Source organism: Somniosus microcephalus, chromosome 12 (genome assembly GCF_052327205.1).
Source record: "Somniosus microcephalus isolate GS21.2 chromosome 12, FLI_Smic_1.0, whole genome shotgun sequence".
Taxonomy (NCBI): Eukaryota; Metazoa; Chordata; class Chondrichthyes; order Squaliformes; family Somniosidae; genus Somniosus; species Somniosus microcephalus.
Genome location: NC_140998.1, coordinates 211,249,455 through 211,269,068, shown reverse-complemented (window position 1 = coordinate 211,269,068; position 19,614 = coordinate 211,249,455). Strand labels below are relative to the sequence as shown.

The 19,614-nt window shown below is 49.6% G+C and overlaps 1 protein-coding gene across 1 annotated transcript in view; it reads right to left on the bottom strand.

The window, feature by feature from the left end:
* LOC147110011 (cell surface glycoprotein MUC18) overlaps window positions 1–14,609 on the bottom strand; it is a 46,631-nt gene extending 32,022 nt beyond the window's left edge. The window contains exons 1-2 of the mRNA XM_086004003.1: window positions 14,321–14,609; window positions 1,320–1,441 (exon numbers count right to left, since the gene is read on the bottom strand). Coding sequence (XP_085860129.1) covers window positions 1,320–1,441; window positions 14,321–14,381 — 183 coding nt within the window. The 5' untranslated portion in view covers window positions 14,382–14,609. The remainder of the gene's footprint in view (window positions 1–1,319; window positions 1,442–14,320) is intronic.
* Between the last annotated feature and the right edge of the window lie 5,005 nt (window positions 14,610–19,614).

Here is a 19,614-nt window from a genome sequence, read left to right as displayed (position 1 = left end):
TACACTGTCCCATCAAACACTCCCAGGGCAGATACAGCACGGGGTTAGATACAGAGTAAAGCTGCCTTTACACTGCCCCATCAAACACTCCCAGGGCAGGTACAGCACGGGTTAGAAACAGAGTAAAGCTCCCTCTACACTATCCCATCAAACACTCCCACGGCAGGTACAGCACGGGTTAGATACAGAGTAAAGCTCCCTCTACACTGTCCCATCAAACACTCCCACGGCAGGTACAGCACGGGGTTAGATACAGAGTAAAGCTCCCTCTACACTGTCCCATCAAACACTCCCAGGGCAGGTACAGCACGGGTTAGATAGAGAGTAAAGCTCCCTCTACACTGTCCCATCAAACACTCCCAGGGCAGGTACAGCACGGGGTTAGATACAGAGTAAAGCTCCCTCTACACTGTCCCATCAAACACTCCCAGCGCAGGTACAGCACAGGGTTAGATACAGAGTAAAGCTCGCTCTACACAGTCCCACCAAACACTCCCAGGGCAGGTACAGCACGGGTTAGATACAGAGTAAAGCTCCCTCTACACTGTCCCCATCAAACACTCCCAGGGCAGGTACAGCACGGGTTAGATACAGAGTAAAGCTCCCTCTACACTGTCCCATCAAACACTCCCAGGGCAGGTACAGCACGGGTTAGATACAGAGTAAAGCTCCCTCTACACTGTCCCATCAAACACTCCCAGGACAGGTACAGCACGGGTTAGATACAGAGTAAAGCTCCCTCTACACTGTCCCATCAAACATTCCCAGGGCAGGTACAGCACGGGTTAGATACAGAGTAAAGCTCCCTCTACACTGTCCCATCAAACACTCCCAGGGCAGGTACAGCACGGGTTAGATACAGAGTAAAGCTCCCTCTACACTGTCCCCATCAAACACTCCCAGGGCAGGTACAGCACGGGTTAGATACAGAGTAAAGCTCCCTCTACACTGTCCCCATCAAACACTCCCAGGGCAGGTACAGCACGGGTTAGATACAGAGTAAAGCTCCCTCTACACTGTCCCATCAAACACTCCCAGGGCAGGTACAGCACGGGTTAGATACAGAGTAAAGCTCCCTCTACACTGTCCCATCAAACACTCCCAGGGCAGGTACAGCACGGGGTTAGACAGAGTAAAGCTCCCTTTACACTCGGCACAGAATACCTAGCCTCTGACCCGCTGTTGTAGCCATCGCAGCGGTTCAAGAAGGCGGCCCACCCCCACCTTCTCAAGGGCCGTTAGGGATGGGCAATAAATGCTGGCCCTGCCAGCGACGCCCAGATCCCGAGAATGAATGAGAAAAATGTGTGCGTACTCACTTTGTGATACATTTGGAATTTGGACTGAGACATGTCCCCTCCATCGCCCAGGCATTGCAAGATTACATCGTTCCCTTCCAAGATGGGACCTCTGGGCTCCTTAATCACCACTTGCAGCTTCTCTGCAATTCAAACAACGAAAAAGGTTACTCATTCGGTCCATCGGAGTTTCAGGTATTTTCCTTCGGTCTCGCTGGAGCACGGGTCTCTAGTGGTTGAGACACCCTCTGTCTGTGATCATAAGAAATGGTGAAATGCCAGAAACAGTGGAGGTCCATGGGGACTCGGGGGTCCAGGTACATAGATCGTTAAAATGTCACAGAGAGGTACAGAAAATAATCAAAAAGGCTAATGGAATGCTGGCCTTTATATCTGTCGGAGGGGCTCCCTCAGTACTGCCCCTCCGACAGTGCGGCGCTCCCTCAGTACTGCCCCTCCGACAGTGCGGCGCTCCCTCAGTACTGCCCCTCCGACAGTGCGGCGCTCCCTCAGTACTGCCCCTCCGACAGTGCGGCGCTCCCTCAGTACTGCCCCTCTGACAGTGCGGTGCTCCCTCAGTGATGCCCCTCTGACTGTGCGGCGCTCCCTCAGTACTGCCCCTCCGACAGTGCGGCGCTCCCTCAGTACTGCCCCTCCGACAGTGCGGCGCTCCCTCAGTGCTGCCCCTCCGACAGTGCGGCGCTCCCTCAGTGCTGCCCCTCCGACAGTGCGGCGCTCCCTCAGTGCTGCCCCTCCGACAGTGCGGCGCTCCCTCAGTACGCCCCTCCGACAGTGCGGCGCTCCCTCAGTACTGCCCCTCCGACAGTGCTGCACTCCCTCAGTACTGCCCCTCTGACAGTGTCAGCCTAGATTTTGTGCTCAAGTCTCTGGAGTGGGACTTGAACCCACAACCTTCTGAGTCAGAGGCGAGTGTGCTACCCACTGAACCACAGCTGACAGACATCACAACACGAAAACAGCTTGTGTCGGTGTTAATCTGTCACATGTTGCACATATTAACCATTGTTATTGGTTACCTAGCAATTTTTGTTGCTTACATGACATTATTATAAGCTGGTAAGATTCTGAAAGTCATGGCCTTGTATAGTCACGCAAGCAGAACTTCCAGTTGCACTGCATTCTCATCCTAGTGTTCAAATCCCTCCACGGGCTCCTCGCCCCCCTCCCTATCTCTGTAACCTCCTCCAGCCCCTACAACCCTCCCTATCTCTGCAACCTCCTCCAGCCCTACAACCCTCCCTATCTCTGTAACCTCCTCCAGCCCCTACAACCCTCCCTATCTCTGTAACCTCCTCCAGCCCCTACTACCCTCCCTATCTCTGTAACCTCCTCCAGCCCCTACAACCCTCCCTATCTCTGTAACCTCCTCCAGCCCCTACTCCCCTCCCTATCTCTGTAACCTCCTCCAGCCCCTACAACCCTCCCTATCTCTGTAACCTCCTCCAGCCCCTACAACCCTCCCTATCTCTATATCCTCCTCCAGCCCCTACAACCCTCCCTATCTCTGTAACCTCCTCCAGCCCCCTACAACCCTCCCTATCTCTGTAATCTCCTCCAGCCCCTACAACCCTCCCTATCTCTGTAACCTCCTCCAGCCCCTACAACCCTCCCTATTTCTGTAACCTCCTCCAGCTCTACAACTCTCCCTATCTCTGTAACCTCCGACAACCCCTACAACCCTCCCTATCTCTGTAACCTCCTCCAGCCCCGACAACCCTCCCTATCTCTGTAACCTCCGACAACCCTCCACGATCTCTGCGCTCCTCCTATTCTGGCCTCTTGAGCATCCCCCGATTTCCATCGCTCCACCATTGGCGGCCGTGCCTTCAGCTGCCTGGGCCCCGAGCTCTGGAATTCCCTCCCTAAACCTCTCCACCTCTCTCTCCTCCTTTAAGATGCTTCTTAAAACCGACCTCTTTGACCAAGCTTTTGGTCGCCTGTCCTAATATCTCCTGATGTGGCTCGGTGTTGAAATTTTTGTCTTATAACACTCCTTGTGAAGCAGCTTGGGACAGTTTACTACCTTAAAGCCGCTGGATAAATACAAGTTGCTGTTGATATAATTCACTTTTTGATTTGTGTGAAATATTCCGGTGAGGATCATCTCAGTTCAGCTCAAGCCCTCACCCAGAAGGTCACAAATGGAAAATATCGAAATGAAACAGAAAATGCTGGCAATACATAGAAGGTCTATCCAGAGGACGAGAATACAAGGGGGTAGAAGTTATGATGCAGCTACACAAAGCCCTGGTTAGACCACACCTGGAGCACTGGGAGCAGTTCTGGGCACCGCACCTTAGGAAGGATATACTGGCCTTGGAGGGAGAGCAGCGTAGGTTTACCAGAATCACACCCGGACTCCAAGGGTTAAGTTACGAGGAGAGATTACACAAACTAGGGTTGTATTCCCTGGAATTGAGAAGGTTAAGGGGTTGATCTGATCGAAGTTTTCAGGATATTAAGGGGGAACTGATGGGGTAGATAGAGAGAAATTATTTCCGCTGGTTGGGGATTCTAGGACTAGGGGGCATCGTCTAAAAATTAGAGCCAGACCTTTCAGGAGTGAAGTTAGGAAACACTTCTACACACAAAGGGTGGTAGAAGTTTGGAACTCTCTTCCACAAACGGCAATTGATGCCGGGTCAATTGTTAATTTTAAATCTGAGATTGATAAGATTTCTGTTAACCATTTTTATTAAGGGATATGGGGCAAAGGTAGGTAGATGGGATTAGGTCGCAGATTTTTAATTTTTTTATTCGTTTTTATGGGATGTGGGCGTCGCTGGCGAAGCCGGCTTTTATTGCCCATCCCTAGTTGCCCCTTGGGAAGGTGGTGGTGGGCCGCCTTCTTGAACCGCTGCAGTCCGTGTGGTGAAGGTGCTCCCACAGTGCTGTTAGGGAGGGAGTTCCAGGATTTTGACCCAGCGACGATGAAGGATCGGCCGATATATTTCCAAGTCAGGATGGTGTGTGTGACTTGGAGGGGAACTTGGAGGTGGTGGTGTTCCCATGCGCCTGCTGCCCTTGTCCTTCTAGGTGGTGGAGGTCGCGGGTTTGGGAGGTGCTGCCGAAGAAGCCTTGGCGAGTTGCTGCAGTGCATCTTGTAGATGGTACACACATAACGTAAGAACATAAGAAGTAGGAGCAGGAGTAGGCCATACGGCCCCTCGGGCCTGCTCCGCCATTCAATAGGATCATGGCTGATCCGAATCTAGACTCACGTCCACTTCCCTGCCCTCTCCCCGTAACCCCTTATTCCCTTATCTGCTAGGAAACTGTCTATCTCCGTTTTAAATTTATTTAATGTTGCAGCTTCCACAGCTCTCTGGGGTAGCAAATTCCATAGATTTACTACCCTCTGAGTGAAGAAGTTTCTCCTCATCTCAGTTTTGAAAGGGCAGCCCCTTATTCTAAGATTATGCCCCCTAGTTCTAGTTTCACCCATCAGTGGAAACATCCTCACCGCATCCACCCGATCAAGCCCCCTCACAATCTTATATGTTTCGAAAAGATCGCCTCTCATTCTTCTGAACTCCAATGAGTAGAGGCCCAACCTACTCAACCTTTCCTCATACGTCAACCCCCTCATCTCCGGAATCAACCGAGTGAACCTTCTCTGAACTGCCTCGAGAGTACTGCAGCCACGGTGCGCCGGCGGTGGAGGGAGTGAATGTTTAAGGTGGTGGATGGGCCAGCCTTGATCTCATTGAATGGCGGAACAGGCTCGAGGGGCTGAATGGCCTCCTCCTGTTGCGACATCTGTATCAGACCAGTCCTAAAAAACATTCTCGCTTCTAAAGTGTTGCAACAAACACTTAAAAAACAATGTGGGATAACTTGTTTGAACAGGAAATCCTGTTTGACAACTTGTTTGAACAGAGAGAAAAAAAACAAGTTTGACAGCTTGTACGATAGCAAAATACTGCAGATGTTGGAAATCCGAAACTGTTGTTATTTAAGTTTGACAGCTTGTCGTGGTGACAGAGTAACTCAATTCTGAACTGCATCTCGCTCTTATCAAGTGTATTCTGTTCATTTATTTAATAATTGACAGCGTTCTAATTTTTAACATAGTTCCATTAAAAACTGGATCAACCTGTGAAGAGTCATAGCATCATAACGGCACAGAAGGAGACCATTCGGCCCATCGAGTCCGTGACGGCTCTCTGTAGAGCAATCCAGTCAGTCCCATTCCCCCGCTCTCTCCCCGTAGCCCTGCAAGTTTATTTCCCTCCAGTGCCTATCCAGGCTCCCCTTGAAAACATCGAGTGTCTCCGCTTCCACCACTTCCGTCGGCAGCGAGTTCCAGGTCCTCACCACTCGCTGCGTAAAAAAGTTTTCCCTCACATCCCCCCTGTATCTCTTGCCCAAAACCTTAAATCTGTGTCCCCTAGTCCTTGTACCATCAACTAGTGGGAACAGCCTTTCCCCGTCTAGCCTATCCAAACCCGTCATAATCTTGTCCACCTCTATCAAATCTCCCCTCAACCTCCTTTACTCTAATGAAAACAAATCCAGCTTCTCCAACCTGTCCTTGTAGCTAAGATCCCCCATCCCCGGAACCATTCTGGTAAATCCCCTCTGCACCCTCTCAAGGGCCTTCACATCCTTCCTAAAGTGTGGTGACCAGAACTGGACACAATACTCCAGTTGTGGCCTAACCAGAGCTTTATAAAGGTTCAGCATAACTTCTCTACATTTGTACTCAATACCTCTATTTATGAAGCCCAAGATCCCATATACTTTGTTAAGCACTCTCTCAATATGTCCCGCCACCTTCAGGGACTTACGCACATTAACTCCCAGGTCCCTCTGTCCCTGCACACTCTTTAAAACTGTGCCATTAAGAATATCCAATCAGTCCCACTCTTCCTGATCTGCAAATTTATCCACTTCAGCAACATATCCAACTCCCCAGTTCTCCAAGTGCAGTCTGACCAGAAACATAGAAAAATAGGAGCAGGAGTTGGTCATTTGGCCCTTCGAGCCTGCTCCGCCACTCAATATGATCATGGCTGATCCTCTATCTCAATACCATATTCCCGCTCTCTCCCCATACCCCTCGATGCCTTTTGCGTCTAGAAATCTATCTATCTCCTTCTTAAATATATTCAGTGCTCCCGATCTCTATAACCTCCTCCAGCCCTAAATCTCCTCTGCACCCCCTCAAGGGCCTTCACATCCATCCTAAAGTGTGGTGACCAGAACTGGATGCAATACTCCAGTTGTGCCCTAACCAGGCAGTTACAACATGGTTTTTTATTGACGTAGTGGGATGAGTCCTGCCGTTCCAAAGCTGTACAGTTCTTGCAGTCCCCTTATGTACCTGGAAAGTACCTGAAATAAGAGTTGGTAATCATACGCTTATCGGACGCACAAGTTTCACTTTAATTGAACCAGCTCTCGGTCAAAGTGACTTCACCCCGCCCGAGGTAAATTCCCGATAACAGGAGCAAAGGCAGAGAAGCTAGAAAGCAGTGACTCAGCACTGGTTGGCTGATGACAGATTGGGGGAGGGATAGTCAATACTGAGGAGGACTGCAAGAAGTTACAGGAGAACATTCATGAACTTGCAGAGTGGGCATATGATTGGCAAATGAAGTTCAACACAGATAAATGTGATAGCAAAATAGTGCGGATGCTGGAAATCTGAAATAACAACGGAAAACGCTGGAAAAACTCAGCAGGCCAGGCAACATCCGTGGAGAGAGAAACTGAGTTAACGTTTCAGGTCGAAACCCTTCTTCAGAACTGAGAAAAAAAGCAGGAAATGAAACGGATGAAAAAGCAAGTTGGGGGCTGGGAAATGGGGGAGGGGATGAAAGAACGAAAGGGGAGGTCTGGGAGAGGTGAAGAGACGTTAAGAGATATTCAAGGCGAGAGGAGACGGTAATAGGGCCGGTAAAGAGACAAAGGATGGCTCTGGATGAAGTGTGAAATGCGCTGGCACAATGAGAGACAGCTGCCGTGTGGGAGAGAGAAAAGGAAAAGGCACAAACCAAAAGTGTGGATAAAAAATATATAAAAATATAACAGGGGTCGAGGTTATGATCTGAAATTGTTGAACTCTATGTTGAGTCCGGAAGACTGTAAAGTGCCTAATCGAAAGATGAGGTGCTGTTCCTCGAGCTTACGCTGAGCTTCCGTGGAACAATGCAAGAGGCCGAGGATGGAGAGGACTGAGTGGGAGTGGAGCGGAGAATTGAAATGACAGGCGACCGGCAGCTCGGGGTCCCCCTTACGGGCTGAACGGAGGTGTTCCGCAAAGCGGTCGCCCAATCTGATAAATGTGAGGTGTTACATTTTGGTAGGAAGAATAGGGAGGTCACTTGTCACTTGGCACTTCAAGGACACCCTCGAAGCCTCCTTGAAAAAGTGCAACATCCCCACCGACACCTGGGAATCCCTGGCCCCAAGACCGCGCAAAGTGGAGGAGAAGCATCTGGGAAGGCGCCGAACAACCTCGAGTCTCTTCGCCGAGAGCAAGCGGAAGCCAAGCGCAAACAGCGGAAGGAGCGCACGTCAACCCAAGCACCCCACCCACCCGTCCCTTCAACCACCGTCTGCCCCACCTGTGACAGAGACTGTAGGTCCCGCATTGGGCTCATCAGTCACCTGAGAACTCATTTTTAATGTGAAAGCAAGTCATCCTCGGTTCCAAGGGACTGCCTAAGGAGGTTGCGAGTCTAGGTGGGGTAGAGGAACAAAGGGATCTCGGAGTACAAATACACAAATCACTAAAAGTTGCGACACAGGTTCTCAAGGCCATGAAAAAAAAGCAAACCAAGCACTAGGGTTTATTTCTAGAGCGATAGAATTGAAAAGTAGGGAAGTTATGCTAAACCTGTATCGAACCTTGGTTAGACCACACTTGGAGCACTGCGTACAGTTCTGGTCACTATATTATGAAAGGATATAGAGGCACTGGAGAGGGTGCAGAGAAGATTTACAAGGATGATACCAGAAATGCGAGGGTACACCTATCAGGAAAGGATGAACAGGCTGGGTCTCTTTTCTCTTGAAAAGAGAAGGCTGAGGGGTGACCTAATAGAGGTCTTTAAAATGATGAAAGGTATTGATAGAGTGGGAGAGAGAATGTTTCCACTTGTGGGGAAGAGCATAACTAGAGGCCGTCAATAGAAGATAGTCACCAAGAAATCCAATAGGGAATTCAGGAGAAACTTCTTTACCCAGAGAGTGGTGAGAATGTGGAACTCGCTACCACAGGGAGCGGTTGAAGCGAATAGTATCGATGCATTTAAGGGGAGGCTGGACAAGCACAGGAGGGAGAAGGGAATAGAGGGTTACGCTGAGAGTTAGATGAGGAAAGGCGGGAGGAGGCTCGAGTGGAGCATAAACGCCGGCACGGATTGGTTGGGCCGAATGGCCTGTTTCTGTGCCGTATATCCTGTGTAATGTAAATGTTGGTTCCCTGCTTGCCCAAGGTTGCTACGTGATGCAGGGAGACTTGGGAACTCGGGAAGATTTAAAACAAAACAAAAAGTCTGGGGAGCACGTCCTGTTTTTCCAACCTGGCTCACCAACAGTCCTGACCTACAAGCTCAAAATCTGAAAAGTTGGGACGGCCACGCTATGCTGAAGAAAAACCCACTCCGCAAACAACGCAGTTTACATTTCAGAGGTTTCAATTCATTTGTTCCACCCCCCATCCTGGGGCTGCTGAGTCATGCTGGGTTAGGGCTCCTCAGCTTCGGGGCACTCTCCAAGACCTTTCTCATGTGACCATTCTTGAGTGGCACCTGGCCAATCTGCTGTCGTGGTATCACATCTTGTCCCAACTCCATGGTCTCACACACACACACACACACAGAGAGGGGGGTCACTCTAGATCGGGAGTCGGGTCGCCGCTGGCTTAACCCTTTCTCTAACTGCGGAGTGCGGAGGACCTCCAGAATCACAGAATGCACAGAAGGAGGCCATTCGGCCCATCGAGCCGGTGCCGGCTCTCTGCAAGAGCAGTTCAGCTAGTCCCACTCTCCCACCCTTCCCCCGTAGCCCTGCAAATTATTTTCCTTCAGCTACTTATCCAATTCCCTTTTGAAAGCAATGATTGAATCTGCCTCCACCACCCTCTCAGGCAGAGCATTCCAGATCCTAACCACTCGCTGAGTAAAAGGTTTTTCCTCGTGTCGCCTTTGGTTCTTCTGCCAATCACCTTCAATCTATGTCCTCTGGCTCTCGACCCTTCCGCCAATGGGAACAGTTTCTCTCTTATCTACTCTGTCCAGGCCCCTCATGATTTTGAACACCTCGATCAAATCTCCCCTTAACCTTCTCTGCTCTAAGAAGAACAACCCCAGCTTCTCCAGTCTCTCCACATCACTGAAGCCCCTCATCCCTGGAATCATTCTGGTCAATCTCCCCTTAACCTTCTCTGCTCTAAGGAGAACAACCCCAGCTTCTCCAGTCTATCCACATCACTGAAGTCCCTCATCCCTGGGACCATTCTGGTCAATCTCCCCTTAACCTTCTCTGCTCTAAGGAGAACAATCCCAGCTTCTCCAGTCTCTCCACATCACTGAAGTCCCTCATCCCTGGGACCATTCTGGTCAATCTCCCCTTAACCTTCTCTGCTCTAAGGAGAACAATCCCAGCTTCTCCAATCTCTCCACATCACTGAAGTCCCTCATCCCTGGGACCATTCTGGTCAATCTCCCCTTAACCTTCTCTGCTCTAAGGAGAACAATCCCAGCTTCTCCAATCTCTCCACATTACTGAAGTCCCTCATCCCTGGAACCATTCTAGTAAATCTTTTCTGCACCCTCTCTAAGGCCTTCACATCTTTCCTAAAGTGCGGGGCCCAGAATTGGACACAATACTCCAGTTGAGGCCGAACCAGTGTTTTATAAAGTTTCATCATAACTGCCTTGATTTTGTACCCTGTGCCTCTATTTATGAAGCCCAGGATCCCGTATGCTTTTTTAACCACTTTCTCAACCTGCCCTGCCACCTTCAATGATTTGTGCACATATACCCCCAGGTCTCTCTGTTCATGCACCCCCTTTAGGATTGTACCCTTTAGTGCATGTTGTTAGAATCAACAATTCAGAACAACCAGGATATTGTACAAGGAATATTTCGGGCCTGAATGGCTCGGTTTGAGAGAATTTACCAACCCAACAATCAGACAAGCTTACAATAGCAAAATACGGCAGATGCTGGAAATCTGAAACAACAACAGAAAATGCTGGAAACACTCAGCAGGCCAGGCAGCATCCGTGGAGAGAGAAACAGAGTGAACGTTTCAGGTCTGGGACCCTTCGTCAGAACTGGAAAAGGCTGGCGATGGAACAGAGTTTTAAGCAAGTGTAGGGGCCGGGAGAGCGGGGAGGGGAGGAAAGAACAAAAGGGAAGGTCTGTGATAGGGTGGAAGGCAGGAGAGATTCAATGACAAAAGGGATGATGGTGCGAGGGGAAAGGAGACGGTAATGGGACAAGTTAAGAAACCAAAGATGGCTCTAGATGAGATGTAAATGGCACTGGGAGAGTGATCGACAGCTGCCATGTGAGAGAGAGAATAAATAAATGGGGGCCGAGGTTATGGTCTGGAATTGTTGAACTCGATGTCGAGTCCGGAAGGCTGTAAAGTGCCGAATCGAAAGATGAGGTGCTGTTCCTCGAGCTTACGCTGAGCTTCATTGGAACAGTGTAAGAGGCCGAGAACGGAGAGGTCCGAGTGGGAATGGAGCGGAGAATTCAAGTGGCAGGCGACCGGAAGCTCAGGGTCACCCTTACGGACTGAACGGAGGTGTTCCGCACAGCGGTCACCCAATCTGCGTTTGGTCTCCCCAATGTAGAGCAGACCACATCGTGAGCAGCGAATACAGTATATTAAATTGCAAGAAGTACAAGTAATTCGCTGTTTCACCTGGAAGGGGTGTTTAGGGCCCTGGACAGTGGGAAGGGAGGAGGTAAAAGGGCATGTGTTGCATCTCCTGCGCTTGCACGGGAAGGTGCCGGGCGAAGGGGAATTGGGGTGTCGGGGGGGGTGATAGGGGAGTGGACCAGGGTGTCGCGGAGGGAGCGGTCCCTTCGGAATGCTGAAAGGGAGAGGGGGAGGGGAAGATGTGTTTGGTGGATGGGATCACGCTGGAGGTGGCAGCAAGCTTACCTGTTTACACTAACAACAGTCACAGAGTAGAAAGGGATGTTGTGGAGTATTTTAAACCAACACTCGACACAAGGTTTTAGGTCGATAGTCAAGTTGTCTTTATTGTACCGGTGGGGAGACAGTCTGCTCTGTCTTAGCCAGACTTTTCCAAATTGTGGTTAGCATAGTGGTTAGCACTGGTGCCTCACAGCGCCAGGGACCCGGGTTCAAATCTGGCCTCGGGTGACTGTCTGTGTGGCGTTTGCACATTCTCCCCGTGTTTGCGTGGGTTTTCTCCGGGTGCTCCGGTTTCCTCCCACAGTCCAAAGATGTGCGGGTTAGGTAGATTGGCCATGATAAAAATTGACCCTTAGTGTTAGGGGGGGATTAAATATGTGGGGTTACGGGAATAGGGCTTGGGTGGGATGGCTGTCGGTGTAGGGACCGGGTGCTAGGGTTTGGATGATCAGCCATGATCTCGTTGAATGGCGGAGCAGGCTCGAAGGGCTGAATGGCCTACTCCTGCTTCTATGTTACAGAAAACGCTACATTTTTATACATTACAATAAGCATGGCCACCTCATGTTAAATTCAGTCCTGCCATCTGATTGGATCTTGGCCCACATGCACCTTCACGGATTAGTTACAAATCTTAATATAAACATGTACAGCAGGCACCTCAAAGCACTGGAGAGGTACCACCAACGCTGCCTCCGCAAGATCCTGCAAATCCATTGGCAGGATAGGCCCACCAATGTCAGTGTTCTTGCTCAGGCCAACATCCCCAGCATCGAAGCTTTGACCACGCTTGATTAGCTCCGATGGACGGGTCACATCGTCCGCATGGCCGATACGAGACTCCCAAAACAAGCACTCTACTCGGAACTCTGACATGGCAAGAGAGCCCCAGGTGGGCAGAGGAAATGCTTCAAGGACACCCTCAAAGCCTCCTTGAAAAAGTGCAACATCCCCACCGACACCTGGGAATCCCTGGCCCCAAGACCGCACAAAGTGGAGGAGAAGCATCCGGGAAGGCGCCGAACACCTCGAGTCTCTTCGCCGGGAGCAAGCGGAAGCCAAGCGCAGGCAGCGCAAGGAGCGCACGTCAACCCAAGCACCCCACCCACCCGCCCCCTTCAACCACCGTCTGCCCCACCTGTGACAGAGACTGTAGGTCCCGCATTGGACTCATCAGTCGCCTGAGAACTCATTTATAATGTGGATGGAAGCAAGTCATCCTCGTTTCCGAGGGACTGCCTAAGAAGAAGAAGAAACATGTATAAGCTGCCTCCTCAATCAATCACTCAAACTGCTGAACACTAATTAAAAGATACCTCGGAATGTAACCTAGGTAATAAAGTTCTTACGGGCAGTTGAAATGCTGGACATCCTGTCTCCACTTAATTGTTTTATATCTCTCCAAAGGTCAGCTATCTTTGACCGCATCTTTATGGATGTGGTCTTTCATGGTAGAATATTCAGTGAAACTGCCAGCGATGTCAGTTTAACTCTTTCCCCATTGCAGGGAAATAATACAACATTATTCTATAAGAGATCGAGCAGGAAGTAGACTGCCAAAGGCTACCGATGTCATGGATTACTGCACATTGGTAAGCCGCACAATTCTCAACAACCACCCCCTCAAATTTATTTCACATTACCAATATTCTGCCTTGCAGTCAGCGAGTTAATACCAAGGTGTGACCTGGGGTTATCCTGAAAGTTTAACCTGCAGGGCCCTGTATTGCCACAATTTTCTGCTTCAGTTCTCCAGCGTCGACGGGTTTTATTTTTTTCCATTTATTTCCTCCTCCCTCCGTTTCCCCGCCTCCCTCCCACATCCAAAATAAAAAGACGACACTGAGCCAACAGTGCTTTGCCAGTTCTTATAGTCAACACCGAGGAGGACTGCAACAGACTACAGGAGGACATTAATAAACTTGCAGAGTGGGCATAAAATTGGCAAAATGAAGTTGAACACCGATAAATGTGAGGTATTACATTTTGGTTGGAAGAATAGGGAGATCACATATCACTTGGAGGGTGCGAGTCTGGGTGGGGTAGAGGAACAAAGGGATCACGGAGTACAAATACACAAATCACTAAAAGTTGCGACACAGGTTCGCAAGGCCATAAAAAAAGCAAACCAAGCACTAGGGTTTATTTCTCGAGGGATAGAATTGAAAAGTAGGGAAGTTATGCTAAACCTGTATTGAACCTTGGTTAGACCACACTTGGAGGGTACACCTATCAGGAAAGGATGAACAGGCTGGGTCTCTTTCCTCTTGAAAAGAGAAGGCTGAGGGGTGACCTAATAGAGGTCTTTAAAATGAGGAAAGGTTTTGATAAGAGTGGATACAGAGAGAATGTTTCCACTTGTGGGGAAGAGCATAACTAGAGGCCATCAATAGAAGATAGTCACCAAGAAATCCAACAGGGAATTCAGAAGAAACTTCTTTACCCAGAGAATTTGGAAGTCGCTACCACAGGGAGTGGTTGAAGCGAATAGTATGGATGCATTTAAGGGGAGGCTAGACAAGCATATGAGGGAGAAGGGAACAGAGGGTTACGCTGATAGAGTTAGACGAGGAAAGACGGGAGGAGGCTTGAGTGGAGCATAAACGCCGGCATGGATTGGTTGGGCCGAATGGCCTGTTTCTGTGCCGTATATCCTGTGTAATGTAATAACTAGCAATACAGATCTATCGCGAAACGTTTGGTAGTTTACGGGACCGTTAATATCAACACGGAATTGTGACAATATCGCTTAGCAATAAAGATGACGACTCCAAGAAAGATACAGAGCCGTTTCCCTTGTATTGTTCCGAGCGCTCAAAACAGTGCAGGATACCAAACAAAGTGCGAGCGTTCCTGTCTGCCGATAACTCACCACTCAGAACCGCCTGGAAACATAGGCAGACCAACAGGAAAGCGGCGAGAAAGCACTTCATTCTCAGCTTTACGTTTAAACTTCTTAACAGGGACGAGGGTCGACTCTGAACTCCAGCCTCCAGCAACAGACAACACTTATCTGCTGAGCTGAGAGAGGCAGGGAGATCTTATTTCACTTTCTTCCGGGTTTCTGTCCAATCATTTGCATACCTCTCTTTCTCTCACTTACTGTGTTGCACAAATACTTTCAGGAAATGAAAAAAAACGACCTGGGTATTATTACAGGAAATAGTGCAGCAATGAATGATTTTCCATTGTGCTTTACCATATTTATTTGTACATAATTCATACGAGTATAGTCACTTCCTCAAACTCTCTGCCAATCGTTTTACTCAGAGCAAGGTGACGTCAGTTGTAACCAAGTAAAACATTCGCTTGTAGTTTAAATAACAAACTAGTCAACAAAAATACAGGCGGACACTCCCAGTGCAGTACTGAGGGAGCATCGCAGTGTCCGGGGGGGTAGTACTGAGGGAGCACCGCACTGTCGGAGGGGCAGTACTGAGGGAGCACCGCACTGTCGGAGGGGCAGTACTGAGGGAGCACCGCACTGTCGGAGGGGCAGTACTGAGGGAGCGCCGCACTGTCGAAGGGGCAGTACTGAGGGAGCACCGCACTGTCGGAGGGGGTAGTACTGAGGGAGCGCCGCACTGTCGGAGGGGCAGTACTGAGGGAGCACCGCACTGTCGAAGGGGCAGTACTGAGGGAGCATCGCAGTGTCCAGGGGGTAGTACTGAGGGAGCGCCGCACTGTCGGAGGGGCAGTACTGAGGGAGCACCGCACTGTCGGAGGGGCAGTACTGAGGGAGCGCCGCACTGTCGGAGGGGCAGTACTGAGGGAGCGCCACACTGTCGGAGGGGCAGTACTGAGGGAGCGCCGCACTGTCGGAGGGGCAGTACTGAGGGAGCGCCGCACTGTCGGAGGGGCAGTACTGAGGGAGCGCCGCACTGTCGGAGGGGCAGTACTGAGGGAGCGCCGCACTGTCGGAGGGGCCGTCTTTCGATTGAGACGTTAAACCGAGGCCCCATCTGCTCTCAGGTGGACGTAAAAGATCCTATTACACTATTTCGAAGAAGAGCAGGGGTAGTTCTCCCTGGTGTCCAGGAGCCAATATTTATCCCTTAATCAACATCACTAAAACAGATGATTTGATCATCTATCACATTGCTGTTTGTGGGAGCTTGCTGTGCGCAAATTGGCTGCCGTGTTTCCTACAACAGTGACCGCACTTCAGAAAGTACTTCATTGGCTGTGAAGCGCTTTGAGATGTCCGCTAGTCATGAATGGCGCTGGAGAAATGCGAGACTTTTTTTCTTTTGTTCAGTGTTTCTTTGGCACCAAAACTCACCTATCACGTTCGGGTATTTCCAAGCTCGGGTTCGAGCGTCGCTTTGGTTTCGGTGACATCCGATTCTTCTGGGCTCTTGTGTTTACACCCTCTGTTTACTCAGCACTGGCTGTATTTGGGGAGTGGCGATCCTGGAAGCCCGGGGCTTGGCCATTGCTGCCTTTATTTGTGTTATATTCAGTGAACTTCAGGCCTTGATCAAACGCGGCGACCAAACCGCTCACGTTTCACTGTTGTAACTTAAACTGACATCGGAGAGTCTTATCCACACCAATCTGTCAAACTTTATTCGGATGGTAAGTCCTGCCCTGCCCTTGTATCACGTCACCACCTCGTCGCTTTAACACCGCCTCAGACTTGCAAAGCACTATTTTGTGCCCTCGACCGCTATCTCTCACCAGCTAGAGGCTAAAATACCCCACTCCAGGGACTTGAGCTCAAAGCTAGGCTGACACTCCAGTGCAGTGCTGAGGGAGCGCCGCACTGTCGGAGGGGCAGTACTGAGGGAGCGCCGCACTGTCGGAGGGGCAGTACTGAGGGAGCGCCGCACTGTCGGAGGGGCAGTACTGAGGGAGCGCCGCACTGTCGGAAGGGCAGTACTGAGCGCCGCACTGTCGGAAGGGCAGTACTGAGCGCCGCACTGTCGGAGGGGCAGTACTGAGGGAGCACTGCACTGTGGGAGGGGCAGTAGAGGGAGCGCTGCACTGTGGGCGGGGCAGTACTGTGGGAACGCCGCACTGTGGGAGGGGCAGTACTGGGGGAGGTGCCGTCTTTCGAATGAGACGTTAAACCGAGGCCCCGTCTGCCCTCTCAGGTGGGCGTAAAAGATTCCATGGCCACTATTTCGAAGAAGAGCAGGGGAATTATCCCCGGTGTCCTGGCTATTTGTTCTTCACCCAACTTAATAAAAACAGATTATCTGGTCATTATCACATTGCTGTGTGTGGGAGCCTGGCTGCCGCATTTCCCACATTACAACAGTGACCACACTTCAAAAAGTACTTCATTGGCTGTGAAGCGCTTTGAGACGTCCGGTGGTCGTGAAAGACGCTATATAAATGCAAGTGTTTCTTTTTAAAATATATTAGCGTTAAGTAAAAAGCTCAATGACAATTAATCCAACCACAATTTGCTTGTTTAATATTGTGCGATTAACACTGCATATCAACATAGATTTAACTTGGACTATGTAGACACAGATCAATCAGTTTGCATGGAAATATTTTAAATACAACACAAAATAACATACAGGAAGTTATGATGAACCTTTATAAAACACTGGTTTGGCCTCAACTGGAGTATTGTGTCCAATTCTGGTCACCGCACTTTAGGAAGGATGTGAAGGCCTTAGCGAGGGTGCGGAGATTGACCAGAAAGGTTCCAGGGATGAGGGACTTCAGTGACGTGGATAGACTGGAGAAGTTGGGGTTGTTCTCCTTAGAGCAGAGGTTGAGAGGAGATTTGATCAAGGTGTTCAAAATCATGAGGGGTCTGGACAGAGTAGAGAGAAACTGTTCCCATTGGTGGAAGGGTCAATAACCAGAGGACACAGGTTTAAGGTGATTGGCAGAAGAACCAAAGGCGACATGAGGAAAAACGTTTTTTACTCAGCGAGTGGTTAGGATCGGGAATGCTCTGCCTGAGAGGGCGGTGGAGGCAGATTCAATCGTGGCTTTCAAAAGGGAGTTGGATAAGTACCTGAAGGAAAAAAATTTGCAGGACTACGGGGAAAGGGCGGGGGAGTGGGACTTGCTGAAGTGCTCTTGCAGAGAGCCGGCACGGACTCGAGGGGCTGAACGGCCTCCTCCTGTGCTGTGACCGTTCTACGATAATACAAATTAAAGCACATTTTGGCCCGTCGAGCCAGAGTCAAATAAATTACACGTTTCAACACATCCAACTTCTCAATTGTCAAATTCAGCTTCCGTTTAAACTTTGGTCAACGCTTTTTTCAACTTTGAAAACTGACAGTAACATCTGTCGTCGAAAGCTCATGGGGAAAGTTTTTCAGTTGCTGTATTTATTAACACAGCATATTTTGTGATAGGCATCTTTACCAACGCAGATGTAACCAGACTGTAGAAAGACAGCATCGATCTCTCACCATCAGAATAAAGGGGCTGTGACAGCTCGGCGGGACAAAGACTCACGGAGATTAAACACGTTCGGCAGATGCTGCAGTTTATATCAGAGGGAACATTTTGAAATTCCAAAGACTTGCATTTCTCCAGCGCCTTTCACGACCACCAGACGTCCCAAAATGATTTACAGCCAATGAGGTACTTTTTTTGAGATGTGGTCACTGTTGGAATGTAGGAAACGCGACAGCCAATTTGCGCACAGCAAGCTCCCACAAACAGCAATGTGATAATGACCAGATCATCTGTTTTTAGTGATGTTGGTTGAGGGATAAATATTGGCCCCAGGACACTGGGGAGAACTCCCCCTGCTCTTCTTCCAATGGTGGCCGTGGGATCTTTTACATCCACCCGAGGGGGCAGACGGGGCCTCGGTTTAACGTCTCATCCGAAAGACGGCCCCTCCGACAGTGCAGCGCTCCCAGAAGGGGTCCCGAGTGTAATGTAGCCAAGTTTGCAGATGATACAAAGATGGGTGGGAAAGCAAGTGGTGCAGAGGACTTAAAGAACCTGCAAAGGGATATAGACAGGCTTGGTGAGTGGGCATAGATTTGGCAGTATAATGTGGGAAAGTGCGAGGTTATCCACTTTGGCAGGAAAAATAAAAAAGCAAACCATTATTTAAATGGAGAGATTACAAAATGCTACAGTTCAGAGGGATCTGGGGGTCCTTGTGCATGAAACACAAAGAGTTAGCATGCAGGTACAGCAAGTAATCAAAAAGGCAAATGGAATGTTGGCCTTTATTTCAAGGGGGTTGGAGTATAAAAGCAGGTAAGTCCTGCTACAACTGTACAGGGTATTGGTGAGAGCACGCCTGGAGTACTGCGTACAATTTTGGTCTCCTTATTTAGGAAGGATATACAGGAAACTTTCTGGTATCCGGCACCGATGGGACCGAGCTGGTGCCGTACCATCAAAACTGCCGTAGAAACCAGCGCTAATGTTAAAACATGCGGAGCTTTTGAGCTCCGTGTGAATCAACAAACCCTGTTGCTTAGCAACAGCTTCAAAACAGTCGGCCGCAGCTTAAAAGCGTCTCTGTAGCAAAGCAACAGCTTCAGCTAGACCTTGCAGAGCCTGACTGGAAAAAAAAAGCAACGAGAAGTAAAAAAAACTTATAGGAAACGGCTCCTGAATTTTGCCAGTGGAGCTTTCTGGACATTTAACCTCCGGTTAAACGAAAGTTTCCTGTACTTGCATTGGAGGCAGTTCAGAGATGATTCACGAGGTTAATTCCAGAGATGAGGGGATTGACTCATGAGGAAAAGTTGAGCAGGTTGGGCCTATACTCATTGGAGTTTAGAAGAATGAGAGGTGATCTTATTGAAACATACGATACTGAGGGGGCTCGACAAGGTAGATGCAGAGAGGATGTTTCCCCTCATGGGGAAATCTAGACCTCGGGGCACAGTTTCAGAATAAAGGGTCGCCCTTTTAGAACTGAGGTGAGGAATTTCTTCTCTCAGAGGGCCGTAAATCTGTGGAATTCTCTGCCCCAGAGAGCCGTGGAGGCTGGGTCATTAAATACATTTAAGGTGGAGATAGACAGATTTTTGCAAGATAAGGGAGTGAAGGGTTATGGGGAGCGGGCGGGGAAGTGGCTTTGAGCCCAAGATCAGCCATGATCTTATTGAATGGCAGAGCAGGCTCGAGGGGCCAAGAGGCCTATTCCTGCTCCTATTTCTTATGTTCTAGAAAAGACCCGACAGAGAAACAGCGGTTTGAAGAGTGCAATAAACACAC